This window comes from Spinacia oleracea, chromosome 6 (assembly GCF_020520425.1).
Source record: "Spinacia oleracea cultivar Varoflay chromosome 6, BTI_SOV_V1, whole genome shotgun sequence".
In the NCBI taxonomy this organism is placed as follows: domain Eukaryota; kingdom Viridiplantae; phylum Streptophyta; class Magnoliopsida; order Caryophyllales; family Amaranthaceae; genus Spinacia; species Spinacia oleracea.
The window spans coordinates 144,172,894-144,198,963 of NC_079492.1; the positions used below are offsets into that span (position 1 = coordinate 144,172,894).

The following is a 26,070-nucleotide window of genomic DNA, read 5'->3' on the forward strand; positions in this document are numbered from 1 at the left end:
TCCCCCGCCTTCAGCGAATGGACTAATCTCCCACGGGGGTTAGCATGGGTATCTCGATGAGCAACATCCCTTCCAGTTGAAGTTTTTTCCATTCACAAGGCTCGAATCCGAGACCTTGGTTAAAGAACAAGAGACCCTTAACCACTTATACCTACCTCAATTGGTAAACATGCAGCCTAGTTGCCTAAGAAAGTGTTAGTGTTATCGTATATTTAGGGTTCTAGTTTAGTAATATATAGTATTATGATATAATTAGAATTCTAGTATGTTTAGGGAACTAGAGTTTGATTAGTTTAGAAATTTAATAGTCGTATACGCCGACCGTATGAGCTACTTCGTATATACGGAGTAGTCATCTAGGAATAGGAAATACTGTCACCGCGCCCTGCTGTAAGTTGATAAGTTGATCCTCTCCTCTCTCTTGCGAAACTTCTTCCTCACCCATTCACAAAACCGCTCTTATTTTCCAGACTTCCTATAAATCTTGATTTCCCCCTCTTTCTCCTAGTTCGTCAAATTTCGCGAAACCCTAGCCCTAATTTTCAATCGAAAATCTCTCCGATAAACCTTCCATCTTTCTCAAATTCGTGATTTTTCGCAATTTTTCTGTCGATTTCAGGTATGCGTTCTCTCTTTCATTAAATTAGGGTTTTCCATAGCTTTGTCATGGTGTGAATGTGTGATTATCGTTCTTTCAAGGATTATTATCGTGTGATTGTGTTATAATTCTTTCGCCTTAGCGCCTTCAGATTAAGGCAAAATATCTAAGATGATTAACACTATAAAGAATTGTAGGTCGTTTCTTGAAATTGGAATTCGTTCCGAAATTATGATTATTGCTGGTTGTTTCTTGCGTAATTGTGTATGCATCGTGATGTTTGCTTCTTTATCGAGTTTCTGCTGTTTCTTTGTGATGTTCTTGATTTTATGCTGTAATTTTGATTAAAAAATCATTTTGTAAGCTTAATCGTTGAGGATAAAAGATTTCAATGGAGAAAAAAAATGTTGAGGTCTTTCCGTGTCGTTTCTGTTTCCTTTTAGGTCCTAAGATTTTTCTTTCTTAGCATTGATTACCAAGTTCTGTTTCAGATGGCTATGAAACCACTTACAACCGCGGCTATTGCCCTTACGGAAAAGAAAATGGATATGAGTTTAGGTAATGTCTATTATTTAATTCAGAATGCTGTATCTCAGAGACTATTTCTGGCGGTATTTTAATAAATTTATTGTTCTTGTGCAGACGATATCATCAGGATGTCTAAAACAAATGTTGTCAAGTCCAACAAGCAGAGGGTTCCGGTATGGTTCATTTTCGATTAGTGCTATTTTTTATAATTCTTATCAGATAACTGTAGGTGAATTACATTTTTCTTTACAAAATGTGGATTGCAGAACAAAAGTAAAAAACCTACCAATGGAAAACAAGATAGAGCTTTGAAGACGCGACAATATATGGATTCTAGGTCTACTCTTAGACAGGTTGGTAATAAGGCCTTTTTGTTGTCTCTTGAAATCATCCACTTAGCCTAAATCTTGTAGTGGAGTTTGTTAATTTTTCATGTGATAAGCTTATCAAGCATTGCGTTTTTCTTGCTGTTGCATTCAGGGGGTTCTTGCCCAGAAAAGGTCCAATTTTCAGGGAAACAATTTCCCTTTGGCATCTGATGCTGCTCGGAAGGTAGCAGCTGCCCCCTTCCGCAATGGAGGTTTTAACCGTAGTAGGGCTGTTAACTGGAACCGACCAAGGTAAGGATATATGTACCTTTTATGTGTCCTGCCATTCTTTCATATTATCCTTTGTAAGGTGCTATTAATTTTTTTTAATTGTGCGACTATAATGAGGTTTTATCAATTATAATTGCTTGGCAGGTAAATCATGATTCTGTTATACTTGACCATTCCACCTGGTTCCAGCTATTTTATAAGACCATTACGCTGTGTTGCTCCAAATGCCAGAGGGTTTAAATGGTCTCCGTTGTATTTTAAATACACCTTTTTGGTTCTTAGGCCCACATAGCATCTCTGCACCTTTAGTAACTCATCTGTTAAATGCATAAGGGTCCTGAATTGGTTAGCTTTTGCATTTATCGTATGGTCACAACTACCTCACATATGGTGACGAGGTTCTACGAAGTTAACTTGTGGGATGTCCGTTGGGGTTGAGGTCAGGGATTGGTACTGGATCATTATGGAAAGATACATGGTTTTGTTACATAATGTTGAGGCTGCTGAATTATCCATCGGGTACAGGTCAACAGTATGTACAACAGCTACCTGCTGCTTGGGAAAACTTGCTCTGGTAGTTTTTTAAGGGTTTCTTCTGGTTTGCTTACTTGTAGTCTTCAGGGGAGAGCTATATGAAACCTCTGCTTGTGGGGTAGTCTGATTCGAAGTTTGAGTATTCTTTGCCCTTTCCATGCACTTGCTGCCCTTGATGAGGTCGTGTTTCTGTGTTCATCTGGCTTCCCTTGTCAATAACAATTCCACCTTTTGCACCTAACTTCATAGCCTGCCTTACAATTTAGAATTTGGCTAGCTGCCATGCTTTGCAACCCTCCGATTGCAAATTGACCCGTTGGTCTTGTTGATAAGGTTCGATCCGTCTTCTGGATTGGCTTAATATCGCATATTGCCTCTTGGCTATGTGTATTTAACAGTTGATATCCACCAGCTGTGCTAACCCATTTCTACAGTAAATGCATAATACTTGGACCTTCATTATAAGCTTGTTATGTTGTGAGCCTACAATTTGGGAAAATTTGAAGAAAATTGGGATGCGTATATTCTTTTATCTGGTTCGTTAAGAATTTGAAGCTGTCTTTAGCATGCATGTGATGTGGTTAGGAGGATGTTTTGGCTTCACGTTCATTTGGTAATCTGATAGTCAAGAATCTGAGGTGTTCTTAATTTCGGTGTCTGTTGGAGCTGTTACAATCATCAGAAAGTATCTTCATTGTACAAAGTAGCATTGTGTAACCCTTTGTGCTTCGTCTCAAAAGAATTCGCCTGTATCATGCAACATCGGGAGGTGTTTAAACTTATCAAGGGCCAATTGCTTCATGATGGTTACTTCCCTTGGTTGCTTCCTCAAATTTTTGTACAAGTATTGGGTATTGGATAATTGGATCTTATCCATTCATAAGGCCAAGGGAAGTACTTAGTTGGAACAGCGTCCAATCTTATTGCTCTTTATTTTCTCTTTATTTGAAATATGGTGTGTTTTGTAATTTCTTTGGATAATGGGTAGAGAGTATCTTTAGGCCTTTTCCTAATGGACTATGTTGTTTTTCATCAGCTAATTGAGGCATCGTGGCCCTTTACGAGTTTACGGTGGTAGTTACTTCTGTAGTTGAGTTTTATTCTGTGATAACCTGATTTTACTTCTGTGATATTGCCTTGTGTTGCAGAGCTGCTGGTCCGATGAAGCGGCAAGGTAATGCATCAATTGGTGGCAATGTTCATAAGGTATTTGATGATTCACCTTGTAAGATGTAGCTACCTGGTATATCTAGATTTTTTGCCAACAAGAGACAAAATACAGGAGATTTATTTGAGACTCTTGGGCCTGGTTCACATTCTTTTTGTGGGATTATTGTGCTTGGCTTTTGAAACGTTTAATACTTGTGGCTTGCAATGAATTCTTTTATTTTTTTTGTTTTCTATCCAACTGGGAATGGTTGTTGCTGACTTTTGACTCTGATGCTGTATCAATTTCAACAGCTTGACCTCAATTCAAACCCCAACCAACTACCCAGTGCCTCGATTATCCCTATTTTTGTGTGGACAACCAAGACCTTTAATGTGTTGGGGTTTAAATTTTGCAATGCAAACTGATTTGAGGATGTTGGTTGGGGTTTAGATTTTAGAATTTAAGAGTTAGTACATTTTCATGACTTGATTTTTTGTGTAGTGAGTGAGAAATATGATGTGAGGTTTTGAATTCTTGCAGCAACAGCAACGACAACGACAACAGCCACAACAACAACTACGACAACAGCCACAACCACAACGACAGCCACAACATCCATCTCAGAGAGGGGAGAAACCTAAAACATTGGATTCACTGTTTGCCAATATGAAACAGCAGAGGATGCAAGCTTTTGGTCACACAAACAATGGCAGTGCTCATACAAACAATGGAGGTGGTGCTGCTGTTAATCAGCCAAGACAACCATGGCTAAGGGGTCGATTTGGCAACTACAGAAGCTAAGCTAAGCTGATGTTATGAAATCGGGTGAAATTTGCATGTTGGAAATGCGATAAGATTACTTTCGATCTTTGATGTTTCTTTTGCTTTCTGTAGGGCAAATATTACTTTCTATGTTTAACTTTCTCAGTATCACCTTTGATTTCGATTTAAAGTTTACCTTGTACAGCCACTATTTTTCTTTTCTGTTCTCCTTAATGGTTCAATTATGCAGTCATGCCTTTTTGTTAAGATGTTGCATACTTGCGTCAATATTGTTTTTATATTGTACAAATTAAGCAGTGAGATCGATATGATTCAATGGCAAGCGCATGAAATTTACCACCTTTTTATTTACCGTGCAAAACCCTAAACAGAGAAGAACTACATTAATAAAAAAGAAATTTACCACCTTTTTATTTAGCGTGCAAAACCCTAAACAGAGAAGAACTACATTAATAAAAACGAAATTAAACAACAAAATCAAAAGCAAGGACTCACTTACATCCTTACTCCCCAAAAACTGGAAACTTTTATCAATATTATAACAATTTCTCACATATTCAAGGACTCACTTACATCCTTACTCCGTAAAAAAGGTTAAAAAAAAACCACTATCCCACCCCCACTCCATAGGGCCCATACCCCTTTAAAATTTTGACACACCTTCCACTACCCATATTAAAAAAAATGCCCACATGAGCTTTCGCATATATTGTTGTACAATTCTTATTAATGTAATCAATTATGAAAGTGCAATTTTGTTATATTATTCAGGCCCATCATAACTCCACTGCCGTCGCGGCTTCGTTTTGTCCGGTGCTCAATGTTGAGGAAGACCTACGACTGGAAAAAAGTAGTTGTTAATGTCGTCGACGACGAGATATTATCGAAGATTCGTGTCATCATCGTCGTCTTCGGTGTGCTCACCATATACAACAAAACTAATGAGCTGGAATTAATTCCACTAATTCTTGAGCTATTCATCGTTGTTCGCGCCGCCGTTGACGCTGACGTCAAGGCAGAAGAGAAGAGGAACGCCAGTTCGGGCCGAAAACTGAAGTTAATTTCAAATGTTGTTGCGATTTGTTTATTATTTCGGGCCGTCGCCGTCGTTAAAATACAAAGAGAAAATGAAATCGGAGAACAGGACCTGATGAAGTGATGAGTATAAGGTTGACGTGTTTTTTTAATAATTTTTGGTGGACGCGTGACCTAGAGAGATTTTGAGATTTAAAATTTTGAGAAAACCAAAACGCTTCGTTTCCACCCAGTTTCTGGTTAAATTGTAATTTCTCTTGTTCTGATCAAATTTTTGTGTGATATTTTTGTTTGATTTGAATAATCATTGAAATTTTCTTTTTCCATGGTATAATGAGTAAAAAGAAATTACGATTAACCTCCAGATTTTTATGTCAATCGGTAGCATTTTTATATAAAAATTTCTATTCTCTGGTCGTAGTATATGCACGCATTTAGATTATCTTTTAAATTTTGTGAGTGTCGTAATAGCAAGCAGACTGATAAATGCTGTTATTAGTTTTAGAGGTTTGAAAGTTTAAGTTTAGTGCTTTAGAAAATTGGTTGAGTGATATTAATCAAAAGAGGATTATGCCACTTCAGTTACATGCCTGAGATTCTGATTTGAACTTACTGCTAATGCATGATTCCCCACTAGAGGATATACCCATTATTTATAGCTAGTTAGCTACACAAGCCTGTATTGAAGGAGACTATACGATGTCAACTGGTTTTGTGCAATTCGGTTATGGGTAACAAGATGAGCGTATTGGCTACCCCTTTGGCTTCTGTAAAAAGTTATATTTTATTTTTTCAATAGTAATCACTGCTAATTAGTATTTTACTAGAGTAGATCCCGTGCATGCACGGATTTTGATCATCTTTTTCACAAAATATTTAACTGAATATCTTCCAAACTACTGCATAGTTATAATATTTTTAACATACTCGTTTAAATTTATTCATCTAATATGCATATTTAAAATGCTAATACGAAGTATGATAATTTGACCAGAATATTGAGTGATATACTTTCCATTATTAATTTAGTGATTTGACTAAAATATTACCAATTTAGAATAATTATTGTTACGTCGTATCTATTATTGCCATAATTTATAAACTAAATTTTGTTTCCATACATAAATAGTTTATAAAAAAAGGCGGAGAATCGCACCAGTAATTGACACCTATAAAATCAAACAGATACACTTTTATTGGGAAAGTAGTTTTGAATTGGCGGAAAAAAATCGCATCAGGAATTGACACGTGTCATTCCTGATGTCTCTTTTAGTATATAGTAATAGATAGATGTTTTCTTTTACCAAAGTATTTCTAACAGACAGGTGATAAAGGGAGAAGAAAATGTGGACTTATTTCTAGAATAAGTCCATGTTTTTGGTTTTGAACGATTCATAAGATACAATAAGCTTAATTTGTATTTAAGTAGAATTAAGTGTAAATATGAGTCAAGTTCTTTTATATTCCATATTATTTTTATTTAATATTTGTAAGCAGTTTACCCAACCCATTTAATTAAATATGTCATAATCCTTCATATTAACCCGCTTGTCTCACGTTAGTGTCAAATTATGTTATCTCTTTGCAATAAAAAAAGATAATTATTTTACAATGGATTTACATAACAAATTAGGGGGTGTAGCTCATATGGTAGAGCGCTCGCTTCGCATGCGAGAGGCACGGGGTTCGATTCCCCGCACCTCCAATATATGTTTTAGTTTTTTCAAACCCGTTTTCACATTATCCAATTACTGACGTGGACCCGTCGTTTTAATTCAACCGTTCATTCCTCATCTCTTTCTTCCTCAAACTACACACAGAAGAGAGAGAAAGTGAACTCCCTCCCATTTTCCGCCATGGCACTCAATTTCACATCTCAATTCCTTCTCTCTCATCCTTATTCTCCCTTTCTCTCTCACCACCACCAGAAAAGCATGTTCCTCCTCTTCCTCCGGAACAATCTAGAACCTTCCTCCTCGTCTTCTCGAACATTGTGGAATTATTCCGCCATTTCTTCTACTGTACGAGCTTCAATAAGCGATATTCGAAACGGAGTCTCCGGCGAAGAAGAAGGAGATAATTCAGTGTTAGATGATGAGCTGATTGGTCGAGCTTCGAGTTTGAAAGAAGCGAGCGAAGTTCTTCAACTGATCGCCGATAATGGGAGTAACAATGGCGGAAGCGGTGGTGTCGTTAATTGCGAGGATTGTTGTAGGATCATTAGTGCTGCTCTTCTGTGCTATAATTCCGATTTAGCTCTCTCTATATTCGCTGCTATGCGCTCCTCCGCCTTTGATCAAGGTCATTTTCCGACTTTCTTCCATTATTTTCGTAAATTAGATTAATAATGGTTTAGGTTTTGTTATTAATGTTTAGTTAATGCTTAATGTTTCGGCTTTTAGGGCTGCGTGTGCGTGTATCACTTTGTTGTAACTCAATGGATATTTTTGCCTAATTGGAATCCGGTGTACTGTGTAGTTAAACGATGAGATTTTTGTTTAGAGTAATGTATACAACCCTTAGAATTAATTTAGGAATGCATGACAAGATGGCGTGTTCTTCATAATGAATTTAAGAATGCATGACAAAATCTCACATTTCTTATAAATTGATTTAGGAAGCATTATACAAATGTTGCTTGGTGCAAATGTTCCATTTTTTGCTTTTTAGGCTGTAAATTCTTTTAGTTTTAGCATGGTTGTACTAGTATTGGTGGTCTAATCTGCTCTTGTATTGCATGATTAACTTGTTGGCTTAACTAACTAGTGATCTTGGGTTATAAACTTGCAGTATTTAAAGAGAATGGTGGTCTTGTTGCGAGATGGAAATGGTCAAGGCCGGATGTGAACACTTACACAACATTAGTCATTGGTCTAGCTGCTTCATTGAGAGTATCCGATGCCCTTAAAATCATTGAAGAAATTTGTCAAGTAGGACTTTCTCACGGGGAAGAGGTTCGTGTTACCTTGATTAGTTTAATTATGTTCTTGCTACTAATACTTAGCCATGGTTGTTCTTGTTCAGTTTGTTGGTGTACTCATCAATACTGATGTGATGAAGCATACAAGAATTTATTTCATTAATTAGCATAATGCATTGAATTTTGTACTAAATTTGGTATGATTTGTTGAATTGTTGGGTTTGCATTTGCAGGTCCCTTTTGGTAAGATAATAAGATGCCCAACTTGCACAGTAGCTGTTGCTGTTGCACAACCGCAACAAGGTATTCAAGTACGCACATCAAGGTCTCTTGTAATTAATTTGAAGCCATAAGCTCACATACATTTCATTCATGGCAGTTTTATTGTTTCTTTTTCCTTTTTTCGGTGGGATTGAGGGACTAAAGAAGCATATAATCACATTTTTCTCTAGTTTTCACTCTAAAGGACACCAATTCACAATATCAATCACGAAAAATTTAGTCTGAAGAATTCAGAGAATGCATCTTAGTCATAAAACCATGAATAATTCTCTCATTTGGGGAAGTGATTGGATATCATATTGTATATTTTCACTTGCTTAATGCCCATATGATCTGCTGCAGGTAGTATCTTGTGCAAAGTGCCGCTACCAGTATGAGCTTGTTTCTGGAGATATAGTGAATATTGAGTCAGAAGAAATCAGGTTAGCATATGTTCCTGACACATGTATTTATTTTTTCAAAACCTTATACTGTAAAAGAGAGTTGTTGTTTTTCAAGTCTTAGTTGCAACAAGGATACTTTACATGCACAATATTTTTCATCATGACCAGTAGAAAAATATAGAATGTTCCCTGCATGAGATTTTCAGTTTTCTGGAAAAAAAATGTTTTGTGGTTTTGATCCTGGTACATTTACTGTTTCTAAGGATCTCATCCTGCCGAACGCAGCATGGATGTTCCAGCTTGGAGAAGGTGGCTGGGATTTCTTCAAATCACAAAGCAAACAATTCCCTCTGCTGTTCATTCTATTGTGGTATCAAATTCATAAATTCACTACCTCCTACTCATTGAAAAAATTAACACTTCGGTGATGATTGTTTTTTCAAGGTTGATTGAAAATGTTTCTTTCTTTGAATCTGATTTTAGAATTTACATTTACATTACCAGATCCAGACCCCTTCTGGAGCAGCTCGTACGCACAGATTTGCAACTTCGACACCTGATGTCCCTGCACAGCCAGGAGAGAGAGTCACTATAGCTCTAGCAGCTCCATCAAGTGTCTTCAGAGAGGTTGGCCCCTTCAGAATTAGTCCTAAAGCCCCAAAGTATTACCCTTCAGAGCCTCTTTGCCTGACAAACCATCGAGACAGCCGTGAATCTCTTCTTCTAAGAGCCCCTTCTGCAAATAGCAAAGCTTCTTTGCTTAATCCATCCATTGTCCTTCCACTTCTTGTGTTACTGGCCTCTGGAGATGCTGCTTCTGGCTATATTAATCCGAGCTTGCCTCAGCTCTTGCCTGTTGCAGCTGCAGCTTCTCTTGCCGTAGGTGCCACTTTAAACACAGTGGTCTTGCCACAGTTGGGACAGGTAAGCTTAAATTGTTGCAATGTTGTACATGGTCTTAAGTATGGCTTTGACATTTCTGTTTGCCTCGTTCAGTTGGGACATACTCCTATTAGTATTTAGCAGTGGTTAAGGAATCAGACAGTCTTTTATTCTTCAATTCTTGAGCTTTTCGCTCATTTAGTTTGGTTATCAACACACACAGCAAAATAGAATTGTAAGACGTAGAATAGGAATCAACTTCCTATTCTATTGTAAGAAGCAAATTAAGACAATTACACATCAAGTCAAATCATTTTGTTCGTACACTCAAATATGCCTCTCATATATAGTCTCTCCTTCCAGCTTCCTCAGAGGACGGCAGATGCAATTTCTATCAAGCAGCAACTTCTGGCACAGTACGATATGCTTCAGTCTCGCATCAAAGATCTTAAAGATACCGCTGAAAAGGAGGTATATGAAATGAACTAATTCTGCTGCTGGTACCATGTATATTATTTCGTAAGAGTGGATTGTGATCATCTGATAAACCAGATCAGACCAGAAAATAAATTAAATAATATTTAGTTATATGGCTTCTAGCCTTCCATGATTCTTGAGAAAGGTGATTTCAATTTTGCCAGAAAATTGAATGAGTTAAACATCATGGCATTACGGTCTCTATATAAGTGGGTGTTTAGAGGTTCTAGTTCCTGTGGGTTGATATAATTCTTGTGTAACCTATTGAACAAGTGTTTCCCAAACAAAATGTCATGGAAACAAGAATTGGCAAGTACGTCACGTGATGGATTTGTGTTAATGAAATTCAGAGTTTTTGACGGTTTCATTTTCATGTTGTTGATTATAAATCAAGAAAAGAAAATAAAGAGCGAGCTTTGATGAATTAATACTCTAAAGCATTAAGAATTTGGTATGTGCTAGCATAACAGTTCTGTAATTTTTCAGTGAGGCAAAGACCACCTATTATGTTTTATCAAGATTCCTTTTTGCTTGCTTGTTTTCTTTTTGAAACAACTACAACAGCTCAAGTCCAAGACCTTGCATCTTAACATATCTCTTCTGCTAGGTTTGGATGTTGGCTCGAATCTGCCAGTTGGAGAACAAAATTTTTGCTGTGGGCGAACCTTCTTACCGGTGATGACACTGAAAAAGTTTCATATCTATTCATTGGTTTACAAAGTTGTAATAATTTCAAGAATAAGCTGACGTGAGACTTTTTTTTATAGTGCTAGAAGAACTAGAGTAAAAAAGGTGCGCGAGGGCCTGGAAAATTCTCTAAGAGGACGAATGGGGCTTATTGATAGTTATGCCAGGGTATGTTCTATCACTTGAATGACATGAAGCTCATATGAAGTTACCCATATGTTGCACTGTTTCAACACATTTTTGTCCTGGTTGCAGATTTCTTCTATGATAGAAATTGAAGTGGAATTGGACACAGATGTTTTAGCAGCCGAAGCTTCTAGCAATACGGTAAACATGAGTTCAACCATATCTCCTGCTTTACTTCTTTCCTGTGAGGCGAATTAGAAGTATAAAAGTTCCATGTTTTCTGTTTACAGGAAAATATTGCCAAACAAATAGAGCAAATTATGGAGTTGGAAAATCTTGAAGAGGTTTGTCTCAGATTTCATATTATCATATCACATACTTGGGATTGATAGTTTACAGGAAAAAAGAAAATTCTTCGAATTCTCGATTTGCAAAGGCTGTTCTTTCAGTACCATTCAATAAATCACCACTAGAACAGTGTTGTCTCCTAAAAGAATCACTAACTTGTTGCTCTGGTATTTTTCGCGTGTCCCTTTCTGGAAATTTCAGCGATGGAGACAACAAGCTGAGGCAAACGATGAGGTTGAAATGCTCCTAAGCAGTGAATCACTATCCTCGGAACAGGTCTGAAACAAGTTGCAAATCTTTAATTTCACATCTATCACCTGCAGCGGCATACAGATCAAATGTTTGTCCATGGCCGAATGAGTGGCTTGCTATACATTGGTGTACTACCGCTCAAACTGCAGACTCGATTACAATTTACGAGTCATTAGATCAAGATAGGATCCAGACATTGAGCTGCCTGAACTTATTTTAAATCCACAGCCAGGCTAAAAATTTTATTCTAGTATTGTCTTTTTGTTGCATAAATTATGTGTATCATTGTTTTGTTTATTTTTACTATAGTGTATATAAATAAATCAGAAATCAAATTGTACTCGCACCTGTGCTTTGAAATGTTCATTTTATTGCAGAGTTTACATGTTCATCAGTTTACAAGCAGAATTCTGGCATTGATTTTACAAGCAGAGTTCATCAGTTTATTTTACAAGCACAGTTTACAAGCACAGTTTACATGTTCATCAGTTTACAAGCAGAGTTCTGGCATTGATTTATCAGTTTACAAGCAGAGTTCTGGCATTGATTTTCAGTTTACAAGCACAGTTCTGGCATTGATACCAAATGAGACGTGCCAAGTAATGACAGGTTCTTTGGAGATGACAGGTTCTTTGGAGGATTATCATGCGTAGACTACAACAAAAATGAGATGTACCAAATAATGATGGCATAGGCCAACGACAATGATTTTAAAAACAAATATCAGTGAGGTTTTGGCCTAGTGGTTAAGAGTTAAAGACCAAGGGCTTGTGTACAATAGATCACAAATTCGAATACCCCTACCCCCATCTGTAATTTGTATTTGTATTGCCCATTGTGGTTCATTTACACCAAAAAAAAAAAGAACAAAGATCAAAAAAAAAAAGAACAAAGATCAAAAAAAAATCACAAACACGGATTAGAATGCTCTTTAGATCAGACTTCATCTATAAAAGATTAAAAGACCTTAAAAAGGCATATCAGAGACTTCAACTTAAAAGATGAAGTTCGCTGAACTCTGACAACAATTGGCAAAGCCTGAAACAGTTCACTAATTAAACAGAAACATTAAGCATCTATCCTTGGGAGTACAGGAGGAATAGTTATGGATCATTCTCTTAATTCACAAATAAAACAAGACAACCCAGACCTTCCCCCAGATTTCGCAGAATCGGAAGCACATCAACTACTGGGGTTGCTTACTTTCTTCTGCTGTGCCTTCTCTATCAGAGGCTTCAACTGCTTCTTCTCTGCAAGTATCTTCAGGAAATTGAACAAAAACGGAATATAATTGTGTTTCCTGCGTACGTTTTCTGTTCTCCAATTCTTGAACTTCTCCTCCTCCATTACAATCTTCTCCGTAGCAGCTTCAATACCCACATTTACTTCAGCAAGTTGCCTCTGAAGTTCTTCAACTTTCTTGTTGTCTGGTAATCCGGGCCCTGACTCCGCAGCAGTGATTTGCTGTAAAAGGCGCTCTCTCCTTCTCTGACACTCCTTCAACTCCACGGTATACAGCTCTTTCCTGTTTTTTATAACGGCCAGGAGATTAAACCTTATCTCGTTCTTCGAGTACCTCTCGATGCGTTCTTGGATAACAGGTTGGACCATTTGCAGCCAGTCCGAGTCATTTTGTCCCCCGGGACAAGGGCCAAGGCTAACGGGCCCCTCCTTCAGCCCATCTAGCTCGTACAAGACTCCTTCGAAGGGTAAATAGCTTATGAAATGGTAGACATCATCGTCTTTGGTTGCAGTTTTCTGCTCTTCGGGGACAAAGGGTTCGGGTCTAACAAAACTATTATGTGCTGTGCGAATGGCTTCACTGTTGTTGATAGCTAGACCTTTAAGTTCGGGTGGGAAATTCTTGGTGAACTCTTTCAGATTTGACAGCTCGGGGCCAACATCAATATCCGGAGAATTTAGAAGAATTGACAAAATTGCTTGTGTGGCACATGCATTGTTAATAACCTGTAAAAATAGTTCAGCACAGTCACATACTCAACTCCATGTTTTACTCCAGCAAAAAAAAAGTTGGTTGAATGCTTGCCTGGCTAGCAAAGAACAAGTTGGGATTTGGCTCTTTGATTACAAGACGATCATCTTTCTCCCCGGGACGCCATTTAAACAGGAATATCAAGCCATATACAGGCCTGTAAATGGCAAAACATGAGATTCAAACATGTAGCACCATTTTTTAATGACAGAATATTATGAATAAAAACAGCGATATCATGGATGTGCATTGATACTTTTGGGAAAAACAACTCACCGTAGACTGTCCAGGGTCTCCTGATCTAAGGAATACAGTTCTTCAACCTGGCTCAGTGTACAACCAGAGCATAAAGTAAATGTTCTCAGTACATCAATGAAGTGCCATCCATTCAAACAAATCTAGTTTGTAGTGCCACATTCATGTACAAGAGACATGTATGACTGAAAGGGCATCAGTTTAACAGTTAAACCAGCATGTCATTTGCAAGTAAAAACCTACATGTATGCAATCCACATGAACCTCCTGAATAATATCCAGAAAGCCAGAAACAACTAGGACACCAGTACAAACAAAATGCAATCAGCATATTCCACGCCATTTAGGCCTCAAAATATAGTAAAACTATCGTCATGCATCTCAGATAATGATGTAGCAATAATGTCCTCTGCGTATAATTTAACAACCTCCATTTTTCAAGCTAAATTGATCAGAAGCAAGGAAGTTCTCTTCTACTTCGTATTAATTAGTTGATTACATATTTTTACTTACATTTTCTCGATAATTGTTTATTCTTCCATTACCAACATCTACAGTTCTACATTTGTTAAAAAGTTCTTTGTTTATCACGGGATTCAGGGATAAGTGGATAACACATGTATCATGGTTTTCCCAAACCCTAACTGGTTGGTCGTGGTTGTGTAACAAATTAATATACCCGTGCCTAGAAATTTCAAGAGAAAATATATTGAAAACCACAATTTAAGCTGATATTTAGCTAACACCACTAAATGAACCAGAAAGTTTTTTACATCATGATTGGAGGGATTCGTTTGTGATTAGTCAAGACAAGTGGCCTCACCAACTGAGGGTATATTATTACACAACAAAACCCAGACAGGCATGAATCTGCAAATGAATTATGCATTGAATTAATAACAAACATTTCCGCAATCGGAGTTATGGAGAAATTATACCTGAAGTCCCTTCACTTGCATTTGCTGTATAAGCTCCGTAAAAACACCTGGAGTTCAACAAAGTTCAGTTGCAACTTTAAAATATTGACAGAAGAATTCAAAATTAACCATTATCAACCAAAAGGAACTACAAGAATTTGCAGAAAACTTCATGGTTACACACTTACAGAGACAAATAAAAAGTTCAAAGTAAAAATATCAGTTCTTAAGCGATCAGTCATGCCACAGTTTTCCATTTTTTTTATTCTACATAACACAGCCCAAAAGCACGAGGGAACTTTTGTAATTTATAATGCTCAAGTAATAATCAGACGTATATCAAATATGAAAGATCGAGGTGCTTAGAGTGTTCCCACATAGACGAGAGTCCATATAACAAGTCCAAATAATGAGGTGTCTCAAAAACAACAGCAAGGCTATGAGATCATATATTCCTCACTCATTGCAATTCATACAAAACCCAAGTTCTTCCAGACAATTTTCCCTTCCTCATCAATGTCTTCCCTTGGTCCATCTCACTTAACAAGCCTTCATAACTTAAGTAACTTGATTAATTTACATGAGAAGTTATAAAGGCATCACCAGGCAACCCTACATGTAACTATAAACTTGAGAAACTCATGTAGATCCTTAATCACCTTAAAATGAATCTACTACAAGAATGAACAGTGGAGCAATTATTTCAAAATGATTCTTACACAATAATATTTCACAGTAGAAAAAAATGAGAAAAAATGGGAGAATACAACCCAATAAAAGACTTGTAAGTTGTAACCAAGAGTCCAGGAAAAATTACGGAGAAACAAAATATTGACTTAACTAAGATGTCTCAAGAAGTTTAATCTGAAAAGAAAATGAAATAACCCAACTGTTTCAACCCCTAGACCAGTACTTGCTCGATACATGTGAAAGCAACCCCACAGCAGGATATACCTATCTTTGGTACCCACCACCATCCTATCGGCAATGAATCTATCACAACACAACATCACCACCGGGATCAAACTTCATTTTTTCTCCCGTAGTATATCACAAGCACTCATCTCCGATATAATCCAGCTTCCTCCCTCATTGGCACTTGTGGAAACCACGAGAAGGAGAAGTTCAAGATTCCAACTAGTCATAGTTTATATATAGTTCAGTAGCATTTTTTGCAGCTGGCAGTGGCTAAATTAAACAAAACTGAAACTGGTGCAATCCCTTGCACATTTATTTGTTTGATGATTACATAATTGAAGATTCTATTCAGAAATGATCTGTAGCAGCTAAACAAGAATGAAGATTCCAGACAAATCAGAATACCGAATCCAACTTTAGATTACTTGGATAAAAGCACTGACATAACAAAGTTAGATTAAAATTCTCATGTCAAATACACAATCAACAAGTTACAAGCAAAAACATCTCTAAAATCACCAAGTAAAAGCCACACAAGAAGATGCGATAAAAAAATCCATACCAGGATCAGACTCGATTGTGCACCACGACATGATTGAAGATGGATGGATGACCTGTGAAGACAAACAAAAAACAAACACTCATCAACACCATCCCCAAACAACTAACCCGAAAAAAACATCACTTGCCATACATTTCACTCAACTCTCTCGTGTATGATTTACAGTTATTGCAATGCAAGATTTTCCACAATAAAAATTACTCTAATCACAACCTCGTTTTAATCATGGTTTACTTTGCTCCTTTTTATTACATAAAAAATTAGCAAAGGAAATCAACAATGAAAACCTCGTCTTAGAAAAAGAAATACACAGATTTTCAAAAAAAAATATAGCAAATACACAAATTTTCAACAAAATCAATTCCATGATAATATTTGATAGAGTATAAAACTAATCTTTGGGCTCCAACCATAAGCTTAAGCTTTTGGTTGAGTTGGTCCTTTGACATGGTATCAGAGCCAACGTGACGCAAAGGTCACGGGTTCGAATCTCATCCACCCCTCATTTCAAAGTGGAATATTTCGCGCTAGGTATGAGGAGGCCTATGCTGCATCCACACTTCAAGCCCTTTGGGCTTTCATGTGAGAGGGCGTGATAGAGTATAAAACTAATCTTTGGGCTCCAACCATAAGCTTAAGCTTTTGGTTGAGTTGGTCCTTTGACAATATTAGGAAACAAAATTCAGAAGCTCGCAATCAAAAGAACAATTATGCCAAATACTAACACTATAATCCACTCCTGAATTTCATACCAATCACACAAGCGAAAATATTTCAGATTCGTCAAATTTCCTCGGAGAAATAAGATGAAAAATCGCAAAAATATGAAATTGAATGAGTAAAATCATAGAATTAAAATGGAAAGAGACAGTAAAAAGTACACTACAGTGAGATTGAGAGAGACCTGAAGAGTGAAATCTAGAACAAGGAAGCTTTGTGAAGCTGCTTTTGCGTCGTGCTACTATGGAAGACCTAAACCCCGAGAGGAGAGAGAAAATTGCTGGTTTAGAAAGGTAGAAGATAATTTCTCAGTGTAGAGGTGAGTCAGGTGAACGGGGCGGGTTAACTGGCCCATTGGTCTGAACAAAATTAACAAGAAAATTGGTCCGTTGAATTATTGATGGCCCATGATTATTTGTTAAAGAGTTGGATTTTTCTCGTAAATTTGTGGATTTAAGTTAAACAATTCAATATGTCCTTCTTTGTCATTTTACATATTCAAACAGCTAACAGCTATTTACCAAACACTTTTATACAAACTGCTAATCCAATCAGCTAGTCAAAACTGTTAATTCAATAAGGTAGTCAAAACTGCTAATTCCACCCGCTACAGCTAACCGCTAATCACCAAACAGGGCCAAGATAAATTCAGGAAAAATAAGGGTTGACCAAATACAATTTATAACTAAAATAAATTTGGATAAATTCATTTAATTTCAGAAAAATTCAGAAAAATTCCAATAAGTTCAAACAATATAAGTTAAGAAAAATAAGTAAAAATCAGATGAATAAAACGCACCATAAATAACATAGCTTAATTAATATATCTTCCCTTTCTTAACGTTAAACTTTAAATGAAGTATTGCTTTCCTCTCTAATTTGTTTGGCGTGCCGACACATTATGCATGGCAAATTGGAAATATACAGCAAACAGATAAACTAGAAGTGTTTAAAAGTGGAGGAACTCCAGAATTGGTAGTCAACCTCAACCTAACTACCATTATGTACTACGAAATCTAGATATCTAGTTTGTAATATAAATAGAGGCGTGTGCCCACGAATAATACACACAATATTATTTTTTCCCATCAATAATATTTTATCACAAGTACGTACTTTTATTTTGTTACCTTCTAAATCAAAACGTTATATGTAAGATCTTGTTAGATTGGTCTCGGTATGTATTATCAGAATAACAATTTTTTATAATTTTTCACATCTGAAATTGGATAGTACTCCGTAATTAAATATTGCATTGGAGTCCGTGCAAATAGTAACTGAAAAAATTCAGAACTTTGAAAAAAATATACTCCGAATTACTATACTACATACCATGCAATGTATCACTAGAGATGAATTTTCCTTATAAATCATGTGTAATTAAGTTTATCATTTAACTTACTTTTATACTACGTATATCCCTATTTGTTACCGTCTCTAACCTCTAACCTATGTATAAGCTACCTTAATACATAAATATATAAAAAAAAATGCATTTAAAAAGTTTTTCGAATAGAATGTTGTGATGTACTCTACATAATGATTATACGTAAATCGGAATTATCAATGCTTAATTGGAGTATTGTAGTTCTTATAGCTACGTTTAACATATCAATATATCATCCACATAAAGATCGATACATGCATTACATAAAGATCGATACATGCATTACTTCAAGATCTTTCTGTTAAGACCTAAGAAGGTCTAAATCTCTATAGAAATTAAAGTAGATTGAGAGTATTCTAAATTATTTAGCAAGTACTAACTACTACTAATGCTCATATTAATTAACTAATTGCTTTTAGCTCATATTAATGCTCAAGCACCAATCATTATAGTAATTGACTAATTGCTTTCTAATTTGTTCATGTAAAGAGGCCATTACATAATTTATTCACAAACCCTAGAATTTTCTAGTATTCTACTATGTTTTTTTAAAATAATTATTTGGGCCAAATTCTGGAACTCTTTTCCCTTTTAATCGAGTTATTGGATTATAATATTTCTTGTATGGTTGTATTGAATATTTCTTGTATGGTTGTATTGAATATTGATGATTAGTGATCCTGGTATTCTTGTAGTGTACCAAATTTTTATAGGCGTAAATTAAATAAAGCACATACATGATCAGAGATGAGAGGCCGCAAATTCACATTTTTGACCCTATAACTAAATATGACTATCCTTGGTCTGATATTATGACTTCGTTCTAATCAACTTTTTTTGGCCTAGACCAATTTTTAAACACCCACACAACCCACTCTTTACAAGGCAATAATAATATAAACTTTCTCGTAATTATGAAATTAATTTCGCCACACTAACCTAGTAGTGTGTATATAGAGTATCAAATACTTATGACTACGAAATACATAGAATATTTTCTTTAGTACAACAAACACTACATGCAACATGGGAAATCAAGCACATTTACAGAGAAGCAAACAGAGCTGCAGATTGGATCGCCAATGTAGGACATCTAGTTACTGACTTTATGTATATAGAACCTTGTAATAGCCCAGAATTAACATCTATTCTTCATAGTGATATCTTAGGAGTTCCCCTCGTGCGGAGGGTCTCCTAAGATAATTTTTCTTACCAAAAAAAAAAAAAAAAAAAAAACACTACATTTTTATTTATTTTATAATCGTTGTTCATTTATATAGCTCTCAAACTACGTACTCCGTAATTTTTGCAATAAAATGAGTGACATTTGTAACTTGTATACTTACATCAACAAATAAAATAAAATGAGCTTACCTTTTTTTTCTAAAATATAAATGGAAAATAGTGTGATTCATATAAAAGACAACCACGAGTTCAAATTATGGCGGTGTCACACCAATTTTGTGAAATTCACCCTATTCGATCACATGAAGCTCATCAATACAAACCCCCCTACTATTTGTATATTGCTTCTTTATTTGTTATTTCTATTTCTTATTTCTATTAATAGCCATAATTTTTCATTTTCGGTGAACTTCACATGGTAACAAACTAACAAATACGGAGTACTACGTACTTTCTCCGTTTCAGAAAGTTCTTTACGCTTTGGAAAATGTGTCCAAAGTATAAAAACTTTGACCGTAAATTCTCACCATTATATACATCAAAACGTTACATGTAAGATCTTGTTAGATTGGTCTTGGGATGTATTTTCAGAATATCAAATTTTTATAATTTTTTCACATACGAAATTGGATATATTAGTAGTCAAACTAGTATAATACCCGTGCGATGCACGGTTTATAAAGCTCACATATTAATCTTATACTAATCTAAATATTAAGAGTGATGATATTAACTTCTCAATCTATAGTTTTAAAAAAAATGAAATAGAGATGATTGATTAAAATTTAATGATTTAGTATTGACCTACTCGTCAGTCGCCACAATACAAAATTTCACATCATAAATTTACTTTACTGTTCCGTATAATATAAACTACGAAATTCATTATTAAAACGTATTTGTTTTCGTGACATATTGTACACCATTAGAAGAATGTTATTGCGTATGAATTCAATCTTTATTTAGTATTTACTCCCTCTGTATTTATTTAAGGGATACACTTGTCTTTTCAGGCCGTATTTATTTAAGAGGCACACTTGCCATTTTTAGTAACTTATCAACCCCACCATCTAATTAAATAATATATCTACACCCCGCCCCAACCTCCACCCCCACTCCCTAAAATGACATGGTCCTCACTTGTTTTTCTTATTAAAATACCTACTCAAACCCACTTGTTTTATTACTTTATTTCATTCAATTTTTTTTCTTAATACGCGTGCCCGACCAAGTGTATCTCTTAAATAAATACGGGAGGAGTAGCATTATACTCCCAATTTGTAATATAGTGATATTTTGAATTGTAGGGTGGAGCAAAGTTAAAAGAAAAATGATAAATTTATTATTCAAAATATAAAAAGTCGGCAAAAGCCTTTATGTATTGATGTGTCGTAAAGTGCTCGTTCTTCACCAGCCATTTTCTCTCTCTCTTCTCTTTTCCTTCTCATTTTAGGGGTTGCATAAATTAGGATTTCTTAGGCGAAAATAGCCAAATTTCTTCAAAATTTTGGCTAATTTTTTTTTACCCCTTCTCTGCAATCTTGTCTTGTTTTTGGCGTTTGCTCTTTATAAAACTACATATTTTCAATGTAATAAGTCGTACCACAATGGTGAGTTTGATTCTAATTCAGTTTTGTGTGTTTAGTTTAGTCTAGGTTGTATTTTGGTGAAGATTTGTGTGGGGTCAAAAAGGAGGTCAATCTTTCGATTACAATCAGACGAATCAGACGAAAATCATATCTATCACGACTACAACGTATCTATATGCAAGTTTATAGTATAAGAGAAGTAGGCATATTATTTCCCATCACTCGTGGCGAGAAAAATAATATTGTTATTCGGTTGAACATGTTGGAATAAAGTTCATTCAAGTCTAATATTTAGTTGGGCCTTTTATGTATGGAATATCATGCCAAGGGGTTTCTAAATCCATTTCAACCATCTAAAATCTCATACCACCTTCCCTCTTAGATTTTCAGTAGGCATATTACTTCCCATCACTCGTGGCGAGAAAGATAACATTATTATTTGGTTGGACATGTTGGAATAATGTTCATTCAAGTCTAATGTTTAGTTGGGATTTTAGTTATGGGATATCATGCTAAGGGGTTTCTAAATCCATTTCAATCCTCTAAAGTCTCATACCACCTCCCTTCTTAGATTCTAAATTCACCCCATTTGATTGTACAATCCATTATATGATTGAACCACAGACATATATAGAGTGGCATATCGTTTTACATACGTACAATACATACCAAGATCTATAGTATGAAACAGAGCAATCCAGACACTCTACTTTGACTTCAGATGAAGCAAATGTATTATACGTATCATCTATTAAAAATGAAAGGTCATGAACATCAGATTATAAAAAGTTACTTTAGCTTCCATCATACAACGTATTAGCAATTCTTCTAATGATATGATCTCATACACTAAACAGATGAATACCTTAACACATTTATTAACATCTAAGATCATCTATCTTTAAATCACTAATAATGTGTACCAAGAAGCTCTTATTCAGGTTTCTTCAATACATAAACATCGTAGAAAAAGTTATATTACAAAGTATTAAACCTTTCTAAGCTTAATTGTAGACTCATTAGTCATCATCCAAAGCATATTGTGAATCCATCACATCAAGTGAGTTGCATATTTTTGTTGGCTGCAAGACACCTATATTTTGTAACAATGTGTATATTCCAGCACTTCCTTCATCTTTATTTCGATCCCGTAAATCAAATTGATTAGAGTAAGTGCATTAAGATACTAAGAAATGTACAGTAATAATCATCAACTAAAAAAACAAAAATTATTAAATGATTTAGATCACCAGAGCAATGTCCATATTGCATCGCTTCCTTCTTCTTTCTTTCTATCCTTACAAATCAAATTGATCGAGTATAATACATAGATTGTTCTTATGTCATGTTAATAAACAAATATCTTCAAAATACACGACATGATAATATCTTCCAAATGGTACATATATGTCGTGCATTTGATAATATGACAAATAAGGAAATATCATTTGCGCAGTTATATTACTATTCATGATAATGATACATTTATTAACATCAAGGTTTTCAAATAGTCTGGACACGTACAAGGTATACAATAAATTTATTGTACATCGGAATAAGTTTTGGCTAGTTTTTGTAACTTTAATAAGTTTTGGTTAACTTTTATATCATGAAAAAAATATTGATGCTTAAACATTTTGAGGGGTTAATAGTTACCAGAATTTATTAGTGATTTTGAAACAATAATTTTTATTAAAATGACAAAATTTAGTAAAGTACTCCGTATACTACGTAATAGATCACTTTTACATATATTGGGGCAACTTTTACATATATTGTAATCTATGTAACGGTCTTCCATGGCCTTAGTTTAGTTTTTGTTTGTACTTTTAGTTTGTAATCTTTTTAATTTTATGAAAATTAAGCTTATGTCAAAAAAAAAAAAAAACATATATTAGGGTTATTTTTATACACTTGGAGTTAACTTTTACTCTGATGTACAATATTTATGTACACCACTTTTAAATAAGAATTTTTGCAAGGTTTTTTTACCTGCACCATTACAATTATAAATTTATATTTATGTTCTATTATATTTAGATGATAATTAGGTTTTGGCCCATCATGCACGGTTTAGTTATCTAAATATTAATTTTATAAAAAGTTAAAAATTATTTTAACTTAATTAAAAATAATAGGCACTCTTAGGATAATAGCTTAATCATTATTCGTTACTCCCTTTGTGTTTTTTAAAGTTATACTCACATTTCGTTTTGATGTGTTTTTCCAAGTTCTATTCACTTTTACTTGCTTCTTTTATGTCAGCCTTTTATTCATATTTTATCATCTCTCACCATATAGTTTGGTATGCTAATTAAATGAAAATCACAATATAGCATCTCGATAATGTATTTTTTTTAGAATACCATTGATTATTTTTATTGTAACCTAATTTTTAAATCACCGGTAGCAGCTTGTAGTTAGAGAATGTTTATTCTTACCCCTCAAATGTTGTACCACCCTCTTTACCATAGCTAATATAATTTTTTTTTATTCCTAACCCTATCCATCAAGACCATCACCACTCATCCCCTTATTGTAAAAGAAAATCTACAACCATCACCGTAATCCACTCGATTCGAGCTCGTATTAGCCAGTCTATGGTCATGCATCTCCAAACAAATTCATGCACGGTGTATCTCTTAGCTAGATCTTTTTTAACATAATTAGTCAAATAACGCTAGTAGTATATGATTATACGTTTGGCCTAAAACCTTACGAATCGGCTATAATTTTGTCTTAACTTTCATCATCAAGTTCCTGATATTTAAATGAATACTTTACAAAATACATGATCTGGACTTAGCGATTTAAACTATAATGTTACTATATCATGAACTTACCCGTGTAGTATAATTTTCTTATGATAAGTAGTGTTAGCGGTTTTGTATTATACATTAAAAAGTCTCCAAAAAAATGGCCTAATCATATCCAAATAACAAATCTATAAGTTAAGACAAATCCGTTAAGACAACTAACTATAAAGAAGAGAATGTATATCACTTATCAAAATAACGAATCATAAATGTTAAGATATATTATTAAGCGTATAATTATATACATATGTATATATTTCTCAAAATAACGAATCATAAATGTTAAAAGATAAATTCATAAGCGTATAATTATATATAAATATGTATATATGTGTATGTAATTCGTTATTGTTACCATAAATACAATAAGTTAAATATGATAAAAAAATATTTATAATTAATTTATATATTAAAAGAGAGGCCAATCAATGGATGACATTTGTCATCACCACATTGATTTCCTCTCTTTTAGTATAATATATAGATGTTGCATTGGAGTTCGTGCAAATAGTAACTGTAAATATCTTTTTAAAACGGAGATAGTATAAATTAAACGTAACGTTTCAAAATTATATATACCGTACCCGTGATTCGGATGAGTGAATTTATATATTTTGTAATTAAACTCTTTCGAAATTATATAGCTAGTTTGAATTATGCTGATTTGAATTGGTCCAAAGATTTTATACTTTTTTAAATGTAATGTTGAACTGAACTTGATTAATCCTCCTAGAAAGCAAACGAATCTTAATGAAACTTATGTACACTTATTTTAGACTAGATAACATATGCGTAGTTATATTGCCAGTTCGAGGAAGCAGTGTAGATGATGTGAATAAGGAGCAGAATATGGATGAGGGCAGTGCAGGAGCAGGAGCAGGTTAGGGAGGTTATGAGTTGGTGTTGTCTTCCCAGCATGAATGTTTATCAAGATGTATTGTATGCCGAGTTGGGAGTATTTTGGGTGGTTTTGTTGTATAGTTTTTTGGAAATTTTTAGTAGGTTTGATTGTCCATGCGTTCTGTCGGGTTGCAAGTTTTTGGGTTAATCTCGACGTTGTTGTAAAACCTACTTATTAATATAATATAATATCTCTTTTATGCGTTAAAAAAAAGCTTAAATCCTTAAGGCATATACATAGCCCATTTACCTTTTTGGTGAATGTACTCCGTACTAGACTGTTACATTCTAAGGTAAAATTGCATTCTTAATTATTTATTAACATATCATCAAACTCCTTAGGCCCTTACTATATAGCAGCTACCGGTTTTAGAAGCCGCTAGTAACTACTTCGTATATTTATCTAACTGTATGCATATATAACAGTGATTGTTTGGTTGAACGTAATAAGTTACTTTTAAAAAAGCTACGACGTTTAGGAATTATGATTTCGCGTTTGGTAAATGATTGATCGATTGATTTAACTGGTAAGTGTATGATCTTAATAATTGAAGTTACTTTTTTCTTATAAAAAAATTTGTTTCTCTTATTATTCTACTACCTCCGTTTCAGAAAGTTCTTTACGCTTTGGAAAATGTGTTCAAAGTATGAAAACTTTGACCGTAAATTCCCACTATTATATACATCAAAATGTTACATATAAGATCTTGTTAGATTGATCTTGTTATTCATTTTCAGAATATCAACTTTTTATAATTTTTTCACATATAAAATTGAATATATTAGTAGTTAAATATTGCATTGAAGTCCGTGCAAATAGTAAGTGTAAATAACTTTATGAAACGGAGGTAGTATTAAACAAGAATAAAAATGTTTGATGGATTGGTTGATGGTTTTAACATCTCCTTTAATCTTTAGTTAAGCTAATTTGGTTAGTCAATTTCTTAAATCTTGAAGTTTCCTTAAATGTACCGAAAGCTTTTTATTAATGGCCCTTTGTGGATTTGTCACTCAAATTGTAATGACAACAAAATAGAAATGAAAAAAGTCAATAAAGGAGAGGTGAATACGTGTGATACTGGGAATCGGGTTTTGGCACTTTAGCCTAACCAGGGAAGCAAAGTGCGTCGTATTACGGTATTTGTCAAGATCCGAGTGCCATCAACCAAGGATGGCCCAGATTGAGACAATCATCCTTCCACGTGGCTGACATGTTCTTTTTCTTTCATTTTTATAATTCTATT

At 34.7% G+C, this 26,070-nt stretch overlaps 3 protein-coding genes and 1 non-coding gene across 4 annotated transcripts; 3 read left to right on the top strand and 1 right to left on the bottom strand.

Moving 5' to 3' along the window:
* Positions 1-388: 388 nt before the first annotated feature.
* Positions 389-4,438, top strand: LOC110786406 (uncharacterized). Its single transcript, XM_021990956.2, has 7 exons — positions 389-619; positions 1,090-1,156; positions 1,241-1,299; positions 1,393-1,479; positions 1,607-1,746; positions 3,408-3,465; positions 3,950-4,438. The coding sequence occupies exons 2-7, from the start codon at positions 1,090-1,092 to the stop codon at positions 4,208-4,210; spliced, it is 672 nt and encodes a 223-aa protein (XP_021846648.1). The 5' UTR covers positions 389-619; the 3' UTR covers positions 4,211-4,438.
* A 2,421-nt stretch (positions 4,439-6,859) lies between these two features.
* TRNAA-CGC (transfer RNA alanine (anticodon CGC)) lies at positions 6,860-6,932 on the top strand. The gene has a single exon. It is a non-coding gene; the product is annotated as a tRNA-Ala (tRNA).
* Positions 6,933-7,027: 95 nt separating this feature from the next.
* On the top strand, positions 7,028-11,992 carry LOC110786405 (uncharacterized). Its single transcript, XM_021990955.2, has 12 exons — positions 7,028-7,528; positions 8,018-8,181; positions 8,381-8,458; positions 8,772-8,851; positions 9,098-9,182; positions 9,317-9,736; positions 10,058-10,165; positions 10,779-10,846; positions 10,939-11,026; positions 11,114-11,185; positions 11,275-11,328; positions 11,534-11,992. Exons 1-12 carry the CDS (start codon positions 7,084-7,086, stop codon positions 11,612-11,614), a joined length of 1,743 nt encoding a protein of 580 aa, XP_021846647.2. The 5' UTR covers positions 7,028-7,083; the 3' UTR covers positions 11,615-11,992.
* A 509-nt stretch (positions 11,993-12,501) lies between these two features.
* On the bottom strand, positions 12,502-17,288 carry LOC110786404 (ubiquitin carboxyl-terminal hydrolase 2). Its single transcript, XM_021990954.2, has 6 exons — positions 17,134-17,288; positions 16,230-16,281; positions 14,771-14,817; positions 13,854-13,900; positions 13,632-13,734; positions 12,502-13,552 (listed from the first exon to the last, which is right to left on the bottom strand). The coding sequence occupies exons 2-6, from the start codon at positions 16,258-16,260 to the stop codon at positions 12,767-12,769; spliced, it is 1,014 nt and encodes a 337-aa protein (XP_021846646.1). The 5' UTR covers positions 16,261-16,281; positions 17,134-17,288; the 3' UTR covers positions 12,502-12,766.
* Positions 17,289-26,070: the final 8,782 nt, after the last annotated feature.